Here is a 25,263-nt window from a genome sequence, read left to right as displayed (position 1 = left end):
ACGCGCGAGCCTGTGACACAGACGCCATTTTATTTTTGAAAAATCAAACAGAAACTCGGGGGAGGCTAAAAAAAGAAACCCGACTTTTTTATTTTTAAAAAATCCTATCGAGATCTTTTTTTCCTTTTTGGAGACGAGAAATCCTGGAGAAAAAATGATCACCAAGCCGTAATTTTGTATGCTTTCGAGGTAATTTGTGTGTTTGAGCTGTCTTGTCAAACATTTCAGTGCCTTACGTTAACGTTAGCTCATGGCAGCAGTGCATTGCTAAAGCTAGCTAACTAGCTAGCTTGCTTGCTGGCTGACCGGCTAGCTCGATAGCTAGTTATCTCGCGCGAGCCTAGCGTGAGCCTAGCGTGTCGCCTAGCTTCCTGTGTAGCGTAGCGTAGCATAGCACAGTGAGATTTAGCCATACAAAAGCAGCTTCCATACTTTCCAAACACACAGAAGCGTCTAGGACAAAGTGACGTGAAATAAATATATCTTGGTCTTTATTTCTTTTTTTAAATTTTCACTTTTAGTTGCCATTGCTAGCCAGTTTTTGTAGGCCCAAAAGCTAGCCTGTCTCGCCTAGCTAGCTAGCTAGCTATACCTTTTTTTTTTTTATAAATGTTTTTTTCCTCACATTAACGTATACTTTAGCTACCAAGCTGAAGTGCACGCGGAGTTGCTTTTCACTTTGCGCGCTAAATGTAATGTTTAATGTTATTTATCATTACAAAACCAAAGTTTATTTGTTTTATGATAACAGCCACCTGGCCTAGCCTGCTAGCTAACTTGGCTAGAGCGGCTTGTTAGCAAGGTAAGCCGAGTGAGCTAATAGGCTAAGTCTGAACAATAGACTTAACTAATGCTAGCTTTAACATTTTTTCATTTCCGAATACACTACACTAACCAAAAATGTCGTGACACGTTTATACGTTTTCTTGTTTTATTCCAAGTCCAGCATATGAATATTAAATGTTTGTCAGCGAGTGCTGTTTCAGGTTTGTGTTTTGTGAGCTGTTGTAACAGTGCTGTGTCTTGGCATCACTGTTTAAAACTTATTGACCAACAAATGTTTTTTTTTCTTTTTTTGTTTCATTGAGGCGATCTACAAAGGATTTGGATTTTATCAGTACTACGGATGCATTTATACCATTTTCTGTTATTTGTTGATGTACTAGATGACCAACCTCAAGCCCTATTCAGATGGGTTTAGTTTATCAGTAGGAATCCTGTAGTACATTTTATTTACACGTATACACGTCCTGGACAGTAGTGAAATGACCAGGATGACTCGAAATGAAAAATGATTTAAAAATGCAATACAACATTAATAAAGTATTTTAGTTTCAAAGTGTTTTGGGGGAAAGATGCTCGTCTGCTGTTTGGTGTATTTACTTCCGTATCCTGCGCATCAAAGACTTTTTCCTCTGATATTAAACGCTTCCCTGAATTGCAGAACAGAACGATGGATTTGTACGTCATTCATTGTGTTTCGAAATAGTGTTTTCAGATCATAGTTTAAGTGCTGATTCGCTGAAACTGAAATAACAGCCTGTTTCTACTTCCTACTCTCGTATGCCGGATCACGCTGCAAGAACAGCCGGGTTCGTAGGAATGCAACCAACTCCCAACTTTTTTTTTTAGCTTTATCGCTGTCCATTTGTGAGCGTGTTATCACTGGGTAGAGGTGTATTAACCTAATCCAGTTCGAATAGGGCTTAAGTGTGCAAAGCAGTGTTGACAGTCCCTGCTGTTAAAATGAGTATGAGGTGTTGACCTTGAAATGGAGTGCACACGTCTTGGTGCTCAGTGCTCGCCTCACTGTGCTGTTCATTTTGCCAGACTCTTGTAATTAAAGATACTCCTTAAAGAAGTTTGTCCATCGTCCAGGTTCTTGTTTTGTAGGAAGATGCCAAAGTTCGTCCTCTTGATATTTTTTATCATCAGGTTTGGAGTTGCCTTTATCGCTGTCTGTAATCGTGAAATACGCCACGGACGTCTAATTTCATCTGTCATTAGTATGGCGATTTACACTTGGCTTTCTTCGTGTAGTGCTTTTTACATCTAAATGACCACAGTATTCTACAGATGCCCAGTTCCAGTACTGGTATCGAAGCGTCCCTACTCAGTATGGAGATGTGATGGCCAATCCCAACATCCTTAAAGCCAGCTACAGGAATTGAACGTCGTAAGAGTTGGTTTTGGTCATGAGGTCAGTAAAACATGCGAGGTCCAGATTGTTTCCATCGAGACCCAAACAAGCTGACCCACGGTATCCTGGTGATGTCCAGTATATTTCGCTCATCTGAAAGTGAACACAGACAGGATTGCAGAAGTATAAAATTTGCTAGTGGAGATAGGCAGGAAAAATAAACTTCTCAGCCTCACTTTAAAGAAAGAATTTCTCTGCCATGGGTGAAATCTTTATCGTTCAGGTCAGTCATTGGAAGAGCTTTAAATCAGACGCTGAAAACGGATATCATGCAGCCTGTTACGGAAATCGGCTGTGATGTAATCATGTCATACTGTTGTGACTGTTGGTAATCTTAAAACGGCTTGAATCGCACTGCTTTAGGAGCCTGTGCCAAGTCAGCATTATTACGGAGTTATGCAAAACATCAGCTCTGCTATTGCTTTCATTACACCTATTTGTTTCCTGTTTCAGATTTACATTAAAGGTATGACTCTTGGCATTTGTGTTCGTCGAGCTTTGCTTGACCGGCGGAGGGTTTAATAACCCTAACACGTTTTAAACATTGTATTTGTTTATAGGGCTTTTTTTGGCCAACAGGCACACATCAAAGATACTGAGCTAACTACTTTTTTTTTTGTTTTTTACGTTAAGTTTTTGTTGTATCAAAACATTTCATTTTTTGATTTTGTGTAGATAAACATTATATTACTTTGTGTTATGAGTTTTGTAGATTTAGTATGTGAACTATGTACTGTGTGTTTTATCGCGCAATCAATTAAAATACTTTAGCTTGAAATAATTTCACTGCCTTGTTTTGTATTCACTTTCCTTCTTTCTTTCTTTTTCCTTCAAATTCGCCCAGATGTCCAACCGGCACTCGCATTGAGGGACCGCACGCTGAATCACGACCCACTGATACGGACCTTGCCGGAACGCACGGACACTACTTTGGCGCCAGTGGGGGGGGAGGGGAGCAGAAGTAACCTATCACTGAAGTGACTAAAGGGGAATAATGGTGATTTTGCGCCGGGCTCGGCCGCCTGCTTCCGCCCCGACCAGCAATGAATCTTGACTCGCTCTCGCTGGCTTTGTCTCAAATCAGCTACCTGGTGGACAATTTAACCAAGAAAAACTACAGAGCCAGCCAGCAAGAAATACAGCATGTGAGTTTGTGATGTGCACTCTGATAACTGGCTTTAATGCAACCCTTTTTTTTCCCCCCTCTCTTGAGGTGAACGCATATCACATTGAATCTCATTTCTTCATTCACTGAATGTCTACACACCTAGAGGAGATAACCATAAATAATAATAATAATTCCCATCCGCACACAGGCAGTGTAAATCAAACACCTCAGTGTTAACATTGAGAGCTGCCTACTGAGCACTAGAGAGGGTGAAAATATGGAACGTGGCACTTGGGTCTTACCCTAAATCTTTGTTCTCAGTGCACTTTGAACCGGAGGATTTAAGAGCAGTACATGCACAGTGTACGCTTTTCTGCTGCATCTGCATGAGAGCGTGATATAAAACAAGTGAAATTAAATTGCAGACAAGTTACAGAACGTTTTTTTAAGAAGCTGAAGATATTGTGCACTCATGGAAGTCGATATGTACAATTCTTAATCCTGTTTATTTTCTATTTAATGACTTAGTTGTTTTCAGAAACTTTGCTTCGTTTGGTCTTGGATGCAATCGATATGTTGTGTGAGCTAATTTCTGCAGAAACGAATCTTTCGCCCCGACACAGTTTAGATGCAACCCTTAGCACAGCTTGTCTTGAAGCGATTAGAATCACTTGCAAGCGCTCTGTCCAGGGCCGACTTTAACTAAAAATGAATGCCATAGTGCAGTACAGATTTATTTCATAAATGTTCTTTAAGTGGGTGTATATATTAGTCGGACAGATTTTTATTTCTAAATGATATTTACAGGCAGACTTTTTTACTGTGGTTTTTTTACTGTGGTTACGTAAACTGACCATTCAAGCACTAGAAGAGCTTATTAATGATTAAAGTTTCCATTTTTGTAATTAAATATATTCATGCATTGTGGGGGAAAAAGAGAGAAGCACAAATGTACACTGATCAGGCATAACATGTGCCAGGTGAAGTGAATAAGACTGATCATTGCACCTGTTAGTGGGTGGGATATATTAGGCAGCAAGTGAACATTTTGTCCTCAAAGTTGATGATAGAAGCAGGAAAAATGGGCAAGATGGCTAGACGACTGGATCAGTGCATCTCCAAAACTGTAGCTCTTGTTGGGTGTTTCCGGTCTGCAGTGGTCAGTATCTATTAAAAGTATCCTTTAAGTGTTGTAAGTTGCGATGTGGGACCCATGGAGACCCCACCTTGCAACTTGGAGGACTTAAAGGATCTTGGTGCCAGATACCACAGCACACCTTCAGGGATCTAGTGGAGTCCATGCTTTGACGGGTCAGGCCTGTTTTGGCAGCAAAAGGGGGACCAACACTATTAGGCAGGTGGTTGTAATGTTATGCCTGATCAGTGTATTTGCTGTAAACTGTTGTATTAAGATTGATCAGCCAACTAACCGGTTACCAGTAAATAAACTGCCATCCTTGCCTTATGCAAAAAGTTTTTAGGAGTAAGAATACTGCATAATAGCTTCTAGTTTTACTTTTATCAAATTTACTAATTATACTTTCATATAATTCATATATAATTTCTCATATTTGGTGTTTTAAAGCGCAAGATGTTTCACATTGTGATGGTTCTTATACCAGGATATAAACACTGAACCTGTAACGTTGTGATGAACATCTGACGAGAAACATCCTCGTTATCTCTTTTAGATTGTGAATCGTCACGGCCCTGAGGCAGACAGACATCTATTACGCTGTCTCTTTTCCCATGTGGATTTTAGTGGCGATGGTAAAAGCAGTGGCAAAGATTTCCACCAGGTAACCAGTTTTGTGGTGATTTTCCCTGTCTTACTGTTTCAAATGTTCTAAATCATAATCCAGCCAAATTTTCATATATTCGCGTTATATATCTATTTTTCTTTGGCCAGATATTCCTAATTCTAACAAAAGTATACAAATATAAAGGGTATAAATAACATTTTGAAGACTTAACTTGGACACAGAAGTTTAAAAAGTTCTCTGCGCTGAGATTTGTGTGTCTGAATGTCATCAGCGTCTTGCTTAATGTTGCCAGATTAGGCCGGATCCCTCATGATTTATTTTTAACCTTGAGCAGGCAGTTATATTTGTACAAGTTTTATTTCAGGGCTTGTTCCCACTTGCCACTTTGTGCAACATGCTTTAAAAATGGTCACACATTTTGCAGTGTAGCTGGGCAATAAGACATTGAAAATGTTACACTACAAACTGAATCTTGAACATCATGATAAATGTACTGTAGTTTGTTACTTAAAGTGATTGATGTACTAGTGTAAATGATGTACTTGTATAAATGTTGCGCTTCCTGTCTTGAGTATCATGTTTTTGTTTGTCTTCAAAGACACAATTTCTGATCCAGGAGTGTGTGTCCCTTATCACGAAGCCAAATTTTATTTCAACTCTCTGCTACGCCATTGACAATCCTCTGCACTATCAGAAGGTACGAGTGGCCCTCTTTCCGGTCGCAGCTCTAGTCGAGTGTTACCGATCGCATTGACCTGAACTTTTCTTTTTTTTTTTCATGATTCTCAGAGTTTGAAGCCTTCGCCACATTTGTTTCCTCAACTAAGTAAAGTTCTCAAACTAAGCAAGGTTCAGGAGGTGAGAAAAGCTTTATTGGGTTATAGGTTTTAATATACACCTCATCTGATCTTGAGCATCTTGCATAATATACGTTCTGTTTTGGACCAGGTGATCTTTGGCCTTGCTCTTTTGAACTCGAGTACCGCAGACCTTCGAGGGTTTGGTAAGTGTTTCCTTTGTAGTCTTTTTAATAACGTGATTAAACTTTTAAACAAACCTTTTAAACATCTCCCTGCGCTGTATTGTAGCGGCTCAGTTTGTAAAGCAGAAGCTACCTGATCTCCTGCGCTCGTACGTGGACGCCGACCTCGGAGGTAGCCAGGAAGGTGGCTTCCAGGACATTGCCATAGAGGCTCTGCACCTGCTGCTCTCACACCTCCTGTTTGGGCAGAAAGGCTCCAGCGGAGTCGGGCAAGAACAGATCGACGCCTTCCTCAAAACACTGTGCAGAGGTACGCAACCTGCTTGGTTTCGTAGATCTAGAGTTTCGATCCTTTAGCATCAAACATTGTGCGCTGTACTCAACCCATGTTTCCATCTTGTTTTAGATTTCCCGCAGGAGCGTTGCCCTGTGGTGCTTGCACCACTGCTGTACCCTGAGAAACGGGACATTCTCATGGACAGGATCCTACCAGACTCTGGAGAGTTAGCCAAGACCATGATGGAGAGTTCCCTTGCGGAGTTTATGCAAGAAGTTGGCTATGGCTTTTGTGCAAGGTACTTTTATTCAACTTTAAAAACTCCATATATCTGTCTGTTGTATATTCAGTACTTGAAGGCATAATGTTTGTGTGCTCAGTGTCGATGAATGTAGGAATATAATCCTGCAGTATGGAGTGCGAGAGGTGACTGCCAGCCAGGTGGCCAGAGTGCTTGGCATGATGGCTCGCACTCACTCTGGCCTTTCTGATGGAATTGCGCTACAGGTACCTTTAAAAACCGCCTCACTGCAGCATAGTACAGGTCGCGTCATTTATTGCGCTACTAATCGCCTGTTCTCTCTGCAGTCCATCTCAGCTCCGGGTAGCGGCATCTGGAGCGACGGGAAAGACAAAAGCGACAGCTCTCAGCTGCACAGCTGGAATGTAGAAGTTCTGATTGACGTTGTTAAAGAGCTTGTAAGATCAATTCACTGCTTTTTCTTTTTAACTATAATACTTTGATTTGGTGTACAATCTCCAATTATTCGTCAGTGGTTTTTTAATCATTGCTGACTCTGTATTTCAGAACCCCAATCTGAATTTCAAAGAGGTCACGTATGAGCTGGACCATGCAGGCTTCATGATCCGGGACAGTAAAGGGCTGCAGATTGTAGTGTATGGTATTCAGAGGGGTCTGGGTATGGAGGTCTTCCCTGTAGACCTCATCTACAGACCATGGAAGCATGCAGAAGGACAGGTAAGGAGACCATGATTCTAAGTTTTTACATGCCTTCATCCTTTTGTTTAGGAAAGGGAATCCTTGTGTGCCTTGGGAGTGTGTAGTGTGTGTCTGGGGTACATGAATATCCTCTTTGTGGGGTGTGGGGGGGGATTGAGTATGTGCACATGCAGCACATTCAAATGACTGCATTGTATGCCATTTTAATATGATGTATTAAGTTATGGGGTGTGGACATCAGCTTTGATCTGAAAGATGACCATTGTGGTAGAGTTGATGCCAGCATTAACATAAGTTTTAAGTTTTTCTATTTCAAATACATTTCAATCTCTTGGTGCTTGTTGTTTCCAGCTCTCCTTCATCCAGCAATCCTTGATGAGTCCGGAGGTGTTCTGCTTTGCTGATTACCCCTGTCATGCCGTCGTCATCGACATCCTCAAAGCTCCACCTGAGGATGACAACAGGGAGATAGCCACATGGTCTGTACCTGCAGCTAGTTGTGCAAATTAGTTTTCCTTGGTATAATGTACTTGGTATATAAATTTCACCGACTGTTCTGTGGCGCCCCACAGGAAGAGCCTGGACCTGGTGGAGAGTCTGCTGCGACTGTCTGAGGTGGGCCAGTACGAGCAGGTCAAACAGCTTTTCAGCTTCCCCATCAAGCACTGTCCGGACATGCTGGTGCTGGCACTGTTGCAGATCAGCACATCCTGGCACACGCTGCGCCATGAGCTCATCTCTACGCTCATGCCCATTTTCCTGGGCAACCACCCCAACTCTGCCATCATCCTACATTATGCCTGGCATGGGCAGGTATGAGCATTGTTGAGTTCTGGGATTATTTTTACTGCTTGCTTTTAATTTAGCGCAAGATTGAAATCTTCCCACATGATTGTTTATATAAAGATTAAAAGGCAAAATAAGATGTAATGAGTGACTTCAAAACAACACAAATTTGTCTTTCTGTGTTTAACAATTAAACATGCTGCTTAATATATTCACACTAACAAATCCAGGATGTTGACCACAGACAACTGATAGTGGTGGTAAATGCATTATATTCTAACTGTCCTTTGCGATGAATACTAGCCATAGGGTTTTTCCAAGCAATCCTGATTGTGTTAACGAAAAAAAAACCCCACTACAATATTGCTGGCGATTATCAGCTTTTGCTGGCTCTTAACCAGTTTTCAGATGTTTCTTTCCATTAAGGCTTCATTGCTCTTGTGCTTTAGGGCCAGTCACCATCCATTCGGCAGCTCATTATGCACTCGATGGCGGAGTGGTACATGAGGGGAGAGCAGTATGACCAGGCCAAGCTCTCGCGTATCCTGGATGTGGCTCAGGACTTGAAGGTGCAGTCACTGCTTCCTCACACACCTTTCTTTAAATATTAATCTAGAGTAACTTGCCTGCTTACAACCCTGCTTTAATTTACCTTCCAGTCTCTCTCGATGCTGCTAAATGGTACTCCGTTTGCCTTTGTTATTGACCTTGCTGCACTTGCCTCTCGCCGTGAATACCTCAAACTAGACAAATGGCTGACCGATAAAATCCGAGAGCACGGGGTAAGTGTGCATACACACACACACTACGAGCAGTGTAGGGTTGATGTGACTTTAAAAGAAAATATGTCTGTGCTGTAGGAGCCGTTCATTCAGGCCTGCGTAACTTTCCTGAAGAGGCGCTGTCCCACCATCATGGGAGGACTGGCTCCGGAAAAAGACCAGCCAAAGAGTGCACAACTGCCTCCAGAAACTTTGGCTACTATGCTAGCCTGTTTGCAGTCCTGTGCAGGGTGAGAAATATGGCATTTGGCTGATAATCAAATGTCTTGTACTGAATGCACACTACCCAGTTTTCCTGTAAATCACTGGTTTTGACGTTCTGGGCATAGGTCAGTTATGTATATGAAGTTCTCAGCCATGAATCTTGTGTGAGCAAGACATGACTAATGGCCTGATTGTTTCAGACCATCATAATATTGATTTTTAGAAGGGATTTGGCCCATGCGAATCATTGATGGGAGTTATAAGAATAAAACGTGATGCACATTACAAAATATTCATGTTTTGTAGCATGAAACTTACTTCTCTTTTACTGATCAGATAGTTCTTGTTGCTAGCATCTCCTACAGCCCTTACTTCCCCTACATTTTCTCATATTTCCTTTTTTTCAGGCTCTATTTTGAGGGTCAGATCTTTCCAAGTGAAAGATTGTGTGGTGTGATGTACTTGTCTGTAATCAGTTGTATTGTGTATATTTGTACTTTAATAAAACATTGCAGGTGATGAGTAATGTAGTGTGAACAGTACAGCGACAGTGTTGAAATGTGTTGCATGATGTATAGGTACAGTCTTATTAGGTGTCTTGCTGAATGTTTGAACTGTTTTTTGTGCTTTATTGATGTTAGGAGTGTGTCACAAGAGTTGTCTGAGACAATCCTGACCATGGTGGCCAACTGTAGCAATGTGATGAACAAGGCTCGCCAGCCTCCTCCAGGTGTCATGTCAAAGGTCCGGGCACCCAGCACCAGCAGTCTGGACGCTATTTCCCCAGTAAGATTTTGTGGTGGCAGATTGTCAGCTTTGTGTTTATTCTTAAAAGTAATGTTTGCTGTGAAAATAGCGGATTGACCGCTGCCCTCTCTGTGAATCAGGTGGACCCTCTCACTGCGATGGGCTCTCTCAATCTGGGCAGCTCAGCCACCTCTCACACTCAGAACATGCCAGGCTTCCCCACGCCTCTGAGCTCGGCCTTCAGCAACCCTCAGTCCCCTGCCAAGGCCTTCCCCCCTCTGACCAACCCCAACCCTAGCACGGCCTTCGGGGGCATCAGCAGCCTCTCCTCACAGCTCCCAGGTACAACTTTATATCAATGTGCCAGTCTAACTGTCTAATCTTTACACTTCAGAGAACTGTATTAAATTACATGCTTACTAATATGTTAACCTGAATGCTTTCACTGGAAAGTAACCTGGTCTCATTTTGGAATTTACCATTTGTTTAATCAAGTACATACTAACTCAATTCAATTTAAGTGAATCCTTAAATGGATGGTTGGCTGGTCTGTTGGGGAGGGTAATGTTTGCTTAAGCTTGCTTTTGGATTGGATTTTGTATCAGAGTGAATTGAGTAGTAACTTGCTTACTGCTGTTGCCTAGCTGACTCTATTAGTCTCACAGGGTGAAATGTGGTTTAATGAGTGTGTTTCTAGAGACACTAGAAAACATTTGAGTGGTTGGGATTATAGTGGTGAACAAACTTTCATTTAAATTTCGAAGCCAGTGCAATGCCTTTTCCAAGTGAAGGTCACAAGCCTTATTTGGATGGGATGAAATTTACATGAGGTCCTGGGGTAGTTTTCTATTTTACATTTATAGGTGTTGTGACCTTATTTTTCCATCCAGTTTGGCCACATCACTATTTTTCTGTCCTCCTCCAAGACAAATACAGGCCAAATTGTGTACTGTTTGCAAAACTCATCACATATTCTGTGATTTTTGACAGCTGCAACTTGCCGTCTTTGGTCTCATTAAATTGCAAAAATGAATGCTGTAGAAGGTGCATAGCCTGGGCAGTTAAACCTTGACTGGGCACGCTACCTGGGAAAACCGTTTCATAAGGTGGAAGAATTGTCTAAAAGAATGTTTATACACAACTGTGGACCTGAGCCAGGATGACTGAAAGGGTGCCAAACAAGATACCAGTTTAGCTTGTATTTGAATATCCTGTGTATGGAGAATAGATTTCATGACAACATCTACATCTTCAGGACAAAGATTCCAGTCTCTTCTGAACATTAAAAGTGCACAAAATCGTGGTGGGTTTTACACGACTTGTGGGCGTACCGTTTGTTTTCGGGAACGCAAGTATAGTAACGAGTGTACGATTTAACACAATCTTTCTGTCGGGTGGAGCTGGGCAGAAACGGCCAGGTGTCGAGTCACAGTTCTTGTAGGCATTTTCACAATTTGATGATTCTTCAAAAATGTAATTGATCTAATTTTACTTTCAAAATGTAAATTTAACATTAAAATCAGACTGTTCCAATATCTCAAACGTATATTGTAATATAATTTCTCCATTATATCATATTGCCTTTTTTTAATTGGGAAGAGATTCCAGACCTTGGAAAAAAGATTTTGAGACTTTGCTTCATTAAACTGTATTTTCTCAAAATTTAAGATGGAGACCATCTCAGCAAGCTACCTTTTGAAAACATGGGGGAGCATAAGATTTCCACTAGTGGAGCTATTCTGTTGTATAAATGTTTTGTAATGAATGCAGTGATTTGTGGTTGAGTTGGACCTTGGCCATGGTTACAGACTGTGTGACCTGCCTCACATTCAAATTAGAAAACTTACTGCACTTTGAATCACCAGCCAACCAAAACATTAGCACAAGTAAATAATAAACAGGTGCCAAGCAAAAACCATAAAGGGGCTTCCTTCCTACCAGAAATGTAGAAATTTTTCAGAATTTTTTGAGCTGTATATGCCTAAGGTGCTTTCATTTCATTTATTAACTCATTTGTCAGGGTTGAGTACTTTCTAAGGTGGTTACTTTAAATGTGTGCATTATTCTTTCGCATAAACAGAATTACCAGTCTCTTGTCCATGTCTATTTTGGCTTGTTTTTGTCTAACTGGGGATTGTGTGTGTGAACAGGTCCGTTGAGTTCAGGCAGCTTAAGTGGGATTGGATCAGGCTTGGGCATGCCAGCAGTGAGCAGTGACCCGTTTGGCCCAAGGAAGATGAGCACACCAGGGCTGAACCCACCCACCTTCCAGCATTGTAGGTTTAAGAACTGTAAGTGGTGGTGGTGGGACTGAGAGAGCCTGGAGCTTCAGCTGTGTTTCCTCAATTTCAGTATCCTCCATCGACTTTTGATCATACGTTTTGAACATTCAAACATAATTGGGCATGTTGTAAGAGGAAACGCAGATCAGTCTACATTACTGCTGTCTCTTTCTTAGCAACCAGCTTCAGGTAAAGTCCAAAACTGGATTTTATTTCTCCTCTGAAAGCTGTTTGTTGGGAATCAGTTGCTAGTTTGCATGTGTTGCCTGCTTGCATGTTTATAAATCTTGCCAAGTCTAAAGATGGCATTTAAAAGTCCCTCTGCCCCCTTTTTTTTCCTCTGCTAGCTGACCTCTCTCAGGTGTGGCCCGAGGCAAACCAGCACTTCAGTAAAGAGATTGATGACGAGGCCAACAGCTACTTCCAGCGAATCTACAACCATCCCCCTCACCCAACCCTGTCTGTGGATGAGGTGAGACAGCATGCAAAAGATTCCCACGTAGATTTTTTGATGTAACATTTTACACACAAGTTAACCAGGCTTACCTTTTCATCAGGGTGTCTAAAAACGAGGATCAAACACATTCTAGCAGATGAGACTTGAAATATCATGAAATGTTTCTCATATCTGTCTTTTAGGTGCTGGAGATGCTGCAGAGGTTTAAAGACTCGAACATCAAGCGGGAGCGGGAGGTCTTTAACTGCATGCTTCGCAACCTTTTTGAAGAGTACCGTTTCTTTCCTCAGTACCCAGATAAAGAGCTACACATCACCGCCTGCCTGTTCGGGGGCATTATTGAGAAGGGCCTGGTTACCTACATGGCCCTTGGTCTCGCCCTACGATATGTCCTGGAAGCTCTGCGCAAACCCTATGGCTCCAAAATGTATTACTTTGGCATTGCTGCACTGGATCGGTTCAAGAACAGGTGAATGTTTTTTTTTTCCCCATTTAGGTAACAACTTGCACAGGCCTACGTAAATGGATTCCCCCAAAGTGTAGTTATGGTGAAATTGTTCTTGTGCAAACACTGGAATGTCAATTAAACATTGGTGGTAACAGTAACTCTGTAAATTCAGCATGCTCCAAGTATTTAATTCCTCATGTGTATGTTAAGCTTAACATGTTATAATACTTATTTGAAACTTTGGTAAAATGGCACACTGCATTAGGTTCCTTCACAGCTTGACTGTTCACTTTTCTTGTGTAGATTGAAGGACTACCCACAGTATTGTCAGCACTTGGCCTCCATAGGCCATTTTCTGCAGTTTCCTCACCACTTGCAGGAGGTAATGGTGAACGGTTGCTCTTATTTGCTGTTAAGTTGCAGACTCTGTCATTTCTGTAGAAAAATGTAATTTAAAGCCACTGTTACTTGCATTGTGAATGGACTTGCTGTTAATTCTTGCCCATGTTTTACGTGCACAGTATATAGAGTATGGCCAGCAGTCCCGTGACCCCCCGGTGAAGATGCAGGGCTCCATTACCACACCAGGCAGCCTGGCGCTGGCTCAAGCACAGGCTCAGTCCCAGCCTCCTAAACCCCCCCAGCCTGGCCAAGCCAGCACCCTGGTGACCACCACAACAACCACCACCACCGTCGCCAAAACCTCCACCATCACCAGGCCCACTGCAGTAGGTTTTAAGAAGGATATGCCAGTGAGTAATCTTCATCGGGATGTGTACATTTAAGGAGAAGGCTGAATCCACATGTATATGGATGTTTGTGAAAACCTAGCTTATTTTATTTACTACTTTATTTTTTAATCATCCACACAAGAACAAATGATTGTCGAACACTCGCGTGTGTGAGCAGTTGACTGTGGATTACAAACTGTCAAGTGCTGTAATAATAACCTTAAACACGTGGCATGTGTTTAGAGAAGGAGAAATGCTAAAAAATAAAGCCTCAACATGGCTCAGAGGTTTATTCCTTCATTTTAATTCAATCATTTTGTTTTTGGCAGAGTTGCAGTTGGCTAAAGCTTAAAAAAAGGGGGTGGAGCAACCAATGCCTCCTATTTGTGTGCTGATTAAGGTGGAACTACTGCTTAAAGTTTACACTTGGGTTTTATTTTATCTCTGTTTGTGGTATGCTTTGTATCCGTGGATTCAGGAACAATACAGCTCCCTCCTGTCTCATTTTGTCAGCTACACAAGGGTCAACAGCCACGATAAATGAAGTCCTGGGACATTCATAACAAATGCATCCCTGTAGTGGTCATGTTCACATCAATGCTATGATGTAGTCATTGTTTTCCGACCGTTAAAGCTTTACAATATTTTGCCTTAAAGTGAAGAAAAGCTTGTAAAGATTTTTCAGTGACGACAAACTACGTTTTCAGAAATATCCATATGTGTGTGGACATGGTCCAAATGAATGGATTTTTGTTCATTCAGTACTTTTGTGGTAAGAGCGTGGGCAACAGTGAAGACCCAAAGTCTCACCTAAATTGTGGTGACGGCAATCTTACAAGAGTTGAAATGACACGTTTGCTTTTTGTCCGCAGCCTTCAATAAACACCACAAACATCGACACACTACTTGTGGCTACAGACCAAACAGAAAGGATTGTGGAGCCTCCCGAGAACATTCAGGAGAAGATAGCTTTCATTTTCAACAACCTGTCCCAATCCAACATGACTCAGAAGGTAGAATTATCATTTATTTTTTTTATTTTAATATATATTGTACCTTACTATCTGATGTGATACAAGGGGGGAAAATTGTATGTGTACAGGTTGAAGAGCTGAAGGAGACTGTGAAGGAGGAGTTTATGCCATGGGTGTCTCAGTACCTTGTGATGAAGCGTGTCAGTATCGAGCCAAACTTTCACAGCCTTTACTCTAACTTCCTTGACACGCTGAAAAATCCGGAGTTTGTTAAAATGGTTCTGAATGAAACCTACCGAAACATTAAGGTAATCTAAGGACCAAGTCATGTTAATTGCCAGTTTGTTCATGAAGTCTTTTGCACAGTGCTTGCCTAATTGGTGCACTCTTTGTTCAGGTTCTCCTGACCTCTGACAAGGCAGCTGCTAATTTCTCTGATCGATCCCTGCTGAAGAATTTGGGCCACTGGCTTGGCATGATCACTCTAGCAAAGAACAAACCCATTCTTTATACTGTGAGTTCTTTTTTTACATCAGTAAAAAATGTCCATGTGTTCGAAAAATTTTTCACATGGCACGTCTGGCTTAAACATCTTGTTGTAACCTTGATGCTTTTTTCTGTTTAGGATTTGGAGTTGAAATCTCTGTTACTGGAGGCTTATGTGAAAGGCCAACAAGAGCTGCTATATGTGGTCCCCTTCGTGGCTAAAGTCCTGGAGTCGAGTCTGCGTAGTGTGGTATTATCTCAATTTATGTATTATCATTTTTTTTGTTCTCTAGTTTGTTCTGGTAGAGGAGAGGGCTATTTAACTAAAAAAGCACTTGAGGGCATTCTGGTATAGGAACCAAATGAGTAACACCACCCTACTTAATAATTTTCCTGTAATTTACAAAGTATTGATTTTTCTCTTCCTCTTGCATTACCTTTTTGTTTATTGAACTGTTGTATATTGTATATTCGGAGATATGTTCCATAAATATTAGACATCCCGACAAAACTCTCAGTACCCACTGACCAGTAAGGTTTAAAAACTTACAAGTGCTGTGGTGTAAATGCTAGAGTTAAGAAACTCACTACAGTTTTTTTCTTTTCCAGACAACTTACTAAACCCCAAATCTCTTGTTTTCTTAAGGTTTTCAGACCACAGAACCCTTGGACCATGGCCATCATGAATGTATTGGCCGAGCTACACCAGGAGCATGATCTGAAGGTCTGTGAATTATAGGGCAGCTGTACCTGAGGTATCATTCACTTCAAATTCAGTCTAAAACTAATAGTAGCAATTCTGTTCTTAATTCACAGCTAAACCTGAAGTTTGAGATTGAGGTGCTATGTAAGAACCTGTCTCTGGACATTAATGACCTGAAACCTGGGAACCTGCTGAAAGACAAAGAAAAGCTGAAAAATCTAGAGGAGCAGCTGTCTGCACCAAAGAAGGAAACTAAACCTCCTGAAGAAATGCTGCCTGTAGTTACTTCAGGTATGTAGCACATCATAACTGGTTTGGTGTTCTTGTGCCTCTTCTAGCTTCAACTCAGTTTTTCTTAAACTTGGTCAGTTAATAAGTAATACCCAGAGTCTGATTTTGTTTCTTGCCCTGGACTGTCCACATTTTATTGATATTTTTTTCCTCTCCCTTCACAGCTGCTCCTTCAGCTCCTGCTGCCACAGCGACCACGGCCACCACGGGGCCACCCACACCACAGTTCAGCTACCATGACATCAATGTGTATGCACTAGCAGGCCTGGCCCCCCACATTAACATCAACAGCAATGTAAGCTAATTACAGTCCTTATAGATTGATTAGTCATCAACAGACCAATGATTGAAGTCCAGATTCAGGTTATGATGCATGCATGGCTGTATAATATGGATGACATGGTGGGATAGGATTTTATTGCTGTCATGTATTTCATAATACATTAAAATATAGCTAAGGTGCTGTCAGTTGAGATATGGTCAAGTCTAACTAAGAGGGATTTACCATGGTCAAGGAGGTGGTTTGTCCAAAGTGAGGCTCAGCCATTGCACTTTGGCTGTGATCTTTGCAAATTCCCCAAATGTGAGAATCTCGGCTGCATGATTTCTGATGGTGGAAACTGCATTCGTGCACTCCTCTTTTTTTGTTGGAGCAGTGGTGGCTCAAGTGGTTAAGGCTTTGGGTTGTTCAAGCCAGAGCACTGTCAAGCTGCCACTGTTGGGCCCTTGAGCAAGGCCGCTAACTCTTTGCTCCAGAGGTGCCGAACCACGGCTGACCCATGTCCTCTGACCTCAAGCTGGGATATGTGATCAAAAGATTTCCGCAGTGCGACATGTAGCAGTTATGAGGCTGCTGCTACTTTTTGTTTTGGAATAGCAGCAATGCCACAATTTATCTGGAACTTTTGAGATGGCCCAGAAAAGGGACTTTATTTGTTAGACACTGTTTCCACATTCAAGGTTATTGTAATGCAACCAGGACAGCATTATGCAGCTGAAATTAGATTTTTGCTTGTATTCGCCAAACCCTTTTGTGCTTTGTAGTTGTAAGACAAAATTAATAGTCCAATTATGATTTTGTTAATAAAGCAGCCTGTTATAAGGAGGTTTATCTTTTGACCTGTTTTTGAGTCAGTGCCGTTTTCTTGTCTTGAGCAGATCCCGCTGCTGCAGGCACATCCCCAGTTGAAGCAGTGTGTGAGGCAGGCGATTGAGCGCGCTGTGCAGGAGCTCGTCCACCCTGTGGTGGACCGCTCCATCAAGATCGCCATGACCACATGCGAGCAGATTGTCAGGAAGGACTTTGCCCTTGACTCAGAGGAATCACACATGCGCGTCGCCGCCCACCACATGATGCGCAATTTGACTGCCGGAATGGCCATGATCACCTGCAGAGAGCCGCTTATTAATAACATCACCGCCAACCTGAAAAACACCTTTGCAGCTGCCCTCAGGGTACAGTCATTTCCTAGCATGCGTCATTCGAATATGTGCCTTCTGATTTCACACCATAGTGTGTGTTTCTAAAGCTGTGTGTAACTCTGACACTATTGTACAGGCTCCCACACCCCAGCAGAGAGAGATGATGGAAGAGGCGGCTAACCGCATCGCTCAGGATAACTGTGAGCTGGCCTGCTGCTTCATTCAGAAGACCGCTGTGGAGAAAGCTGGACCAGAGATGGATAAGAGATTGGCCACTGTAAGATTTAAGCTTTGTGCCACTAGTTATCTAGTTTTGTGTTCCAAACATGTAACCTGTTTTGTTGTTTGTGTTGCTGTAGGAGTTTGAGCTAAGGAAACATGCTCGTCAGGAGGGCCGGCGCTACTGTGACCCCATGGTGCTCACTTACCAAGCAGAGCGCATGCCAGAGCAGATCCGCCTTAAGGTGTGCCTTCCTCTTAACAAATGAACTCTAGTTACAGAACCAGCATCTGTAGATTTCTCAGTATTTGGTGAATAATCATTTGTCTATACCTCCCGTGTTCTGTAGGTTGGTGGTGTGGACCCTAAGCAGCTGGCTGTTTATGAGGAGTTTGCCCGCAATGTGCCAGGCTTCCTGCCAAGCAATGATCTATCCCAGCCCACTGGATTTCTGGCCCAGCCTATGAAGGTATATATAAAAGCTGTGTCTGAATGAAGTTAAAATACAATTTGAATTTTTATAGCATTTAAGCATTTGAAGGTGATGTACTCCTCGGAATGTTGCCTTGTTCTAAATTTAGTTACCCACGTTTCTAAAATATCAGGATGCCAAATAAATGTTTTGTTCATGTACTTCATGTATGGTGCTTAAAATATGCAATAATTGTAATTGAAAATTAACAGATTGCATTATGTCTTTGTCTCATGAAGCAGCAGCAACAGGCGTGGCCTACGGATGACATGGCACACATCTACGATAAGTGCATCTCTGACCTAGAACAGCACCTACATGCCATCCCTCCAGCTTTGGCTATGAACCCACAAGCCCAGGCCCTGCGCAGCCTGCTAGAAGCTGTGGTAATGGCACGCAACTCGCGTGATGGCATCACTGCACTGGGTCTGCTGCAGAAAGTGAGTTAATACTGAGGCTGTTGAATGATTTCAAGATTTGTCATTTCTTCTTTTGATTAAATCTTCCCTTTTTTAGTTGCTTGGTTTTTCATTTTTCTCCCATTTCTCTCTCTCCAGGCTGTTGAGGGTCTGTTGGATGCCACTAGTGGTGCAGATGCTGAACTGCTGCTGAGCTACAGAGAGTGCCACCTGCTGGTGCTGAAGGCTCTGCAGGACAGCCGTGCCTATGGGCCACAGTGGTGCAACAAGCAAATCACCAGGTCTGTTGTAATCAGAATTTATCTTGTACCATATAGGCTTTATGAATTAAGCTCAAGTGTAAGCGGGTAGGTATAAGATGTACACTTCTTTTTTTTTTTTTTCAACGCTAATCAAATCCTTTTTGATCCTCACATTTTTGCCACACTGCAATTAATTTGTGTTGCGTTGAGGATCCTTGTTGCCTACTTCCTTTCATATATTCTAGTTTTACATTTTACAAATTTTAATTTGCAGCTAATCAGATCCCTTAAGATTTGGATGGCTTACTTGTGTGCACATTGTTTTTAGAATTTATAGGAAAAATGGTTAAGCTACAGTGGCACCAAATCTCGATTAGGAGGTGGAATTAGCATAGTGTCTCATTTGGATTGTGCTGTTTAAAATGCTGCAGGTGCCTGATCGAGTGCCGTGATGAGTACAAGTACAACGTGGAGGCAGTTGAGCTCTTGATCAGAAACCACCTAGTCAACATGCAGCAATATGACCTGCACCTTGCACAGGTAAGGTTATGAATGTCTCTGGCTAATTAGAACTTGTCCTAAGTGATGTGGCCAGAATAAATTTCAGTGAAACTGCACTAGAGGAAGTGTATTTATGTTTTGGATATTTGCTTTTCTTTTCAGTCCATGGAAAATGGCCTGCACTACATGGCAGTGGCGTTTGCTATGCAGCTGGTGAAGTTACTGCTGGTGGATGAGCGCAGTGTGAGCCACATCACTGAAGCTGACCTGTTCCACACCATCGAGACTCTCATGAGGACCTGTGCACACTCCAGAGCTAATGCACCTGAAGGGTTAGAACACACTTTTGTATCCAATTCTTAAAAGTAGACGTTTGCCATGAGGATCCTGCCATTGTTCTTGGAATTCAACACTGCAAGGAACTCATTAAGCTCTAACATGGTCTTTTTCTAGCCTGCCCCAGCTGATGGATGTGGTTCGTTCCAATTACGAGGCCATGATCGACCGGCAACATGGAGGACCCAACTTCATGATGCACTCTGGGATCTCACAAGCATCTGAGTATGATGATCCTCCAGGCCTGCGTGAGAAAGCGGAGTATCTGCTGAGGGAGTGGGTTAATTTGTACCACTCAGCTGCTGCTGGCAGGGACAGCACCAAAGCCTTTTCTGCCTTCGTGGGCCAGGTTAGTGCAATTTAAACAGCCAAAAATTGTGATGAACAATATAACACATGTACATGTGTATGAGACATAATGTTCTTTTGTCATCACTGAGGTTTTGTGATCAGTTTGGTTTTCTTTCACAAACTTCCATCTCTCTTGTTTGCAGATGCATCAGCAAGGCATCCTGAAGACTGACGACCTCATCACTCGTTTTTTCCGGCTGTGCACAGAGATGTGTGTTGAAATAAGCTACCGTGCACAGGCTGAACAGCAGCACAACCCGGCTGCCAGTGCTGCCATCATCCGCGCCAAATGCTACCACAACCTGGATGCTTTCGTCCGCCTCATTGCCCTGCTCGTCAAGCACTCCGGGGAGGCCACAAACACGGTCACCAAAATCAACCTGTTAAACAAGGTGTGGGATGAAGCATCAAAGACTACATGCATCAACTGGAGTCTAACATTTAGACTTGAGTAGATGTTGATGCAGCGACAAAGAATTTAGATTTGCATCCTGATTTTGCTTTGCTAAGGCTTTGGACTGACTGCCTTCATGCTTTGTCTGGGTTTTTGTGCAGGTATTGGGCATTGTAGTGGGCGTGCTGATCCAGGACCATGATGTGAGGCAGGCAGATTTCCAGCAGCTGCCATACCACCGCATTTTTATCATGCTGCTGCTGGAGCTTAATGCCCCTGAGCATGTGTTGGAGACCATCAACTTCCAGACCCTCACTGCCTTCTGGTAACATGTTTTAATCTACTGCCAAAGCTCACTTGCTTCAGCAATTAAAATTAAATGTCAGTAAAATGACCATGTTTTGTTCTACTAGTAATACAAGATTATATTACAGAACATTGCTTTATTGCATGATAGTCCTTACTGTGCATGACCTGTTTGAAATTTGTGTAACCTGCAGCTCATGATGTCCTTGAAAAACACATTCTTTATGACTGTGGACAGTGACGTTTTTCGTTTGGCTAAATTACGTTTTATTTTTAACGTTTTTAATTAAAGCAACACCTTCCACATCTTGAGGCCAACTAAAGCCCCTGGCTTTGTGTATGCCTGGCTGGAGCTCATCTCACATAGAATCTTCATAGCCAGAATGTTGGCGCACACGCCACAACAGAAGGTAGGCTGAATTTGCTGAATGTGCAAAACGCACTGGAAATGCCTATTACGATGTTCCTAACTTGTTTGCATCATGTCTTGCTGCAGGGATGGCCCATGTATGCCCAGCTGCTGATTGATTTATTTAAGTTCTTGGCCCCCTTCCTGAGGAATGTAGAGCTCAATAAACCTATGCAAATCCTCTATAAGGTACAAAAGCACCTTCTAAATCTTGGGAGAATTGAAGTTGAAATGGTTAGTCCTGTATTCGGAGACCATCTACATGTTGTAAACCTTTCTAGGGCACCTTGCGGGTTCTTCTGGTCCTGCTGCATGACTTCCCAGAGTTCCTGTGCGATTATCACTATGGCTTTTGTGACGTGATTCCACCCAACTGCATCCAGCTGAGAAACCTGATCCTGAGTGCCTTTCCCCGCAACATGAGGCTTCCGGACCCCTTCACTCCCAACCTCAAGGTAGCATGCTCACATCATTCACAACAAAGGGGCTTACTTCTCCCTGTTCGTCTATATATCCTGTATATACACGCATTAAAGGGTTCTACCTTATACAGGTGATTTTATAGAAGGGGTCACACATGCATGCCATAGTTTCATTGGGTTTTTTTTTGGGTCGGGTATTGCTAACACTTTTGTCTCTCTTCCCTTTAACCAGGTGGACATGCTAAGTGAGATTAACATCGCTCCACGCATTCTCACCAACTTCACCAGTGTGATGCCCTCCCAGTTCAAGAAGGACCTGGACTCGTACCTGAAGACTCGCTCGCCTGTCACGTTCCTTTCCGAGCTGCGCAGCAACCTGCAGGTACCAGATCCTAGTCGGAGTCATTCTTTTGACTTTGTGTATTAACAGTACAGCTTTTTTGCTACTATTTTCCTGTATGTGTGCATTCTATAGTTGTATCAAGCAGTGCACCACAGGTTTGGAAAACATTGATCAACTTGTAACAGATTAACTCACCACAACTCCTTGTGTGATATTTTCCTACACATGGGGCATGTTATAGTTTTTCAGCTGGTTGTTAAAAAAACAAACACAATGAGTTAATATGATTTTTTTTTTTAAATTTTTTTCCATTAGGTGTCTAATGAGCCAGGAAACCGCTACAACATCCAGCTGATCAATGCTCTGGTGCTGTATGTAGGCACACAGGCCATCGCTCACATCCACAACAAGGGTAGCACACCCTCCATGAGCACCATCACCCACTCTGCACACATGGACATCTTCCAGAACCTCGCAGTGGACCTGGACACTGAAGGTGAGAGCTCCTGGTCTTTACTACTTGGCCAAACTAATGCTAATTGTGGCTCCTCAATACAAAACAAATTTGTTAACGTTTAGGTCTCAGATCTGTAATTATTGTGCAGCTTTTTAGTCCATTATCATCTTACTGTTATAGATATTTAGCTACTTTAGAGAAACACATCAGCACATCCTTATTTTAAATAATTTCACTACTTTTTAAACATGTATAATATAACAGTAAAACCTATCCAAGTTTTGCCAATTTTAATTCATTGAAGTGAACAAGTTTGTAGTCCTGATGATTGAGAGGAGATTACTGCATCTTGTATTCTGGTAGCTAGTATAATACACTGTCCCTCACGTTTTCTTTCCTCTTTGCTTCCATCCTTCTCTCAGGCCGCTATCTGTTCCTCAACGCGATAGCCAATCAGCTGCGTTATCCGAACAGCCACACGCACTACTTCAGCTGCACCATGCTCTACCTGTTCGCTGAAGCTAACGCAGAAGCCATTCAGGAGCAGATCACCAGGTAGGAAAACTGTTACTTCAGCATGTGCTAAATCTGGATTTCAGGGGTTTCTAGAAAACATTGCAAACAAAGCATTTTATCAGCGCTTAAATATAGTGTGCATATTAAAGGCTTAGTTAAGTGTCTTCTGGTATGTTTTGGCACAGGGTACTACTGGAGCGATTGATCGTGAACAGACCGCACCCCTGGGGACTGCTCATCACTTTCATTGAGCTGATAAAGAATCCTGCCTTTAAATTCTGGAGCCATGACTTTGTGCACTGCGCACCGGAGATAGAGAAGTGAGTCGATCGTTTCCTCACTGAAGCTTTGATGCATTTGTGTTGAAGTGTGATGCGTTTTAACATGATTGTGGATTTCTCTGTGCAGGCTGTTCCAGTCTGTGGCTCAGTGCTGCATGGGACAGAAACAGGCCCAGCAGGTGATGGAGGGCACGGGTGCCACTTAGGATGCAGGACCCGTCCTTCCTGCGCCCAGCAAGAGAAACGCCTCTCCAGTCTTCCCTTTAGCCCTCCACCGACTCCCTGCTCCGATCCGTTCATCTCATCTCAGCCAGCACTGGACTACCTTCACCTTTAACAGGGACTGCCGCTCGCCCACGCTAAACTATTTAGGGATGATCTTAGCAAAGGGGGGGACTGTTAAACAGTCTATAAACAAACTTTCACTGTAAATATTTAGATAAGGGACGAGCAGATTTTGTGTAACCTTTCCCTCTTGCTAGCCAAAGCTGAGCTCTGACAACAAGCATGAACCACATGCTTTAACTTTTTTTCACTTCTGGTGCACTCTGATTTTAATTTTTTTTTTTTCCTCCCCCATGCTTCCTTGAGCTCCTTTTTTTTTCTTGCCTTGAAGACCTTTTTTGTTTTTTTGGTTTGTTTTGTTTGGAAGCCTAAATCTAATGGTGTACACAGAGGCTGTCTTTAATTTTTTTTTCCAGATATTTTTGTTTTAAAAGGGAGATCCATCGGTGTGGAGAGCTGATGGGCTCGGCACACGTGCTGTCCTAGAGTGCAGCGGCGCTTTTTGGAGTCACTGGTTTTTGCACCGATTCAAGACCGTGGGTAGGAGGTTCTCCCTGGCACTTGTAAAATTGTGGAAATATTCAGAAATTTGATGGTAATTTGAGTCTTTACAGTTTGTACAAAGATCCAAATTGCAGAACACAAAGGAGGACCAATACAGCCCATTTTGTAAGGATTTTGAATGTTTTGTAAATGTATTGGTCCGCGTGTTGTATTTTGTAGTTATTTCTAGTTGCCTTTAGTTCTTGCTACTTATTTCCTGTATGTATGCATTCTGTAGTTGGCTGCAATTAAACACTTGATCTGCAGACTGGTGAGTGTTTATTGACCTGCTTCTATGGTGGTTTTTTTGGGAACCCTGATGTCTCCTGCAACTGTAGATGGAAATTAAGCTGAAAAGAAAATGTTTACGCAACATGCACAACAGTGTGTTTGTTTTTTTATAGAGTGGTTCTCAAATGTCATGTGATGTCTGACCATTCGAGATTCCTGTCCGTCCTGCTTATCATAAAAAGATGCTACATTTATGTTCAAGAACTCGCTCATTTTTGCCTGCATGCTGTACGTCTTGTTAGCCAAGAACCGGTCATACACTGTCCATGTTAATAGGATACCTTCTCATTTATGCAGTTATTCAATCGGCCAATCATGGAGAAGTAGCATACAGAGGTAAACTTCACATCAGACATCAAAATGGGAAGTGTCATTTCTTGGCTTTAACTGTGGTTGGTTCCAGAGTATTTTGGAAGCTGCCGATCGGCTGAGATCTTCACACAAGTGTCTAGAGGTTTCACAGAATGGTACAGACATCTGTCTTGTGAGCAAGATCCAGAAAAATTCATTGTGCTATCTGGTCCGCTCACAAAATTGCCGTTTTGCACCATTCTGTCTAAACTAACTTACTGTAGATCAGAACTCAAATCGGCCTACCTCGAACCAACAACGTGATTTTATTTACCTCGGATCACGGCATGAATGTACAGGTGTTCCTAATAAAGTGGACAGTGAGTGTTTAAGGAATTATCACTGCTCCAACAGTTTGAAGAATATATTTTGAAGGGCTTTCTTCTGTATGCTTTAGTCACAAGATGGGGGAGTAGATTTGGTGGTAATGGCATCCTGGTCCCACTCTTAATGGATGAATTATTGTTTTAAATGGATGATCAGTATTTGCTGCAGGCAGGTTTACGTGACCTCAATGGAT

At 42.3% G+C, this 25,263-nt stretch overlaps 1 protein-coding gene and 1 non-coding gene across 6 annotated transcripts; both read left to right on the top strand.

Moving 5' to 3' along the window:
• cnot1 (CCR4-NOT transcription complex, subunit 1) lies at window positions 1-24,367 on the top strand. Of its 5 annotated transcripts, none has more exons than XM_058396883.1 (49): window positions 1-189; window positions 3,045-3,345; window positions 5,000-5,107; window positions 5,670-5,768; window positions 5,861-5,929; window positions 6,020-6,074; window positions 6,160-6,363; window positions 6,460-6,628; window positions 6,711-6,837; window positions 6,919-7,029; window positions 7,139-7,309; window positions 7,643-7,770; window positions 7,864-8,104; window positions 8,527-8,646; window positions 8,737-8,859; window positions 8,938-9,089; window positions 9,705-9,849; window positions 9,951-10,152; window positions 11,961-12,086; window positions 12,440-12,564; window positions 12,732-13,018; window positions 13,301-13,379; window positions 13,519-13,749; window positions 14,601-14,741; window positions 14,831-15,010; window positions 15,100-15,216; window positions 15,328-15,438; window positions 15,835-15,912; window positions 16,005-16,182; window positions 16,347-16,477; window positions 17,341-17,637; window positions 17,741-17,881; window positions 17,964-18,068; window positions 18,174-18,293; window positions 18,539-18,736; window positions 18,854-18,996; window positions 19,389-19,497; window positions 19,621-19,790; window positions 19,912-20,143; window positions 20,289-20,537; window positions 20,701-20,864; window positions 21,138-21,255; window positions 21,342-21,443; window positions 21,536-21,709; window positions 21,909-22,058; window positions 22,335-22,515; window positions 22,899-23,031; window positions 23,178-23,312; window positions 23,401-24,367. In XM_058396883.1, the coding sequence occupies exons 2-49, from the start codon at window positions 3,244-3,246 to the stop codon at window positions 23,477-23,479; spliced, it is 7,110 nt and encodes a 2,369-aa protein (XP_058252866.1). In that variant the 5' UTR covers window positions 1-189; window positions 3,045-3,243; the 3' UTR covers window positions 23,480-24,367. The 5 variants fall into 5 exon arrangements, with proteins under 5 accessions (XP_058252866.1, XP_058252865.1, XP_058252867.1 ...); XM_058396882.1 differs by having other exon boundaries at window positions 18,536-18,736; XM_058396884.1 differs by having other exon boundaries at window positions 11,961-12,101; window positions 13,519-13,725; window positions 18,536-18,736.
• Window positions 16,665-16,823, top strand: LOC131358574 (U1 spliceosomal RNA). Its single transcript, XR_009205524.1, has one exon. It is a non-coding gene; the product is annotated as a U1 spliceosomal RNA (small nuclear RNA).
• Window positions 24,368-25,263: the final 896 nt, after the last annotated feature.

Source organism: Hemibagrus wyckioides, linkage group LG08, assembly GCF_019097595.1.
Source record: "Hemibagrus wyckioides isolate EC202008001 linkage group LG08, SWU_Hwy_1.0, whole genome shotgun sequence".
In the NCBI taxonomy this organism is placed as follows: Eukaryota; Metazoa; Chordata; class Actinopteri; order Siluriformes; family Bagridae; genus Hemibagrus; species Hemibagrus wyckioides.
The sequence above is the reverse complement of the archived record's forward strand: the minus strand, read 5'-3'. Positions and strand labels throughout refer to the sequence as shown.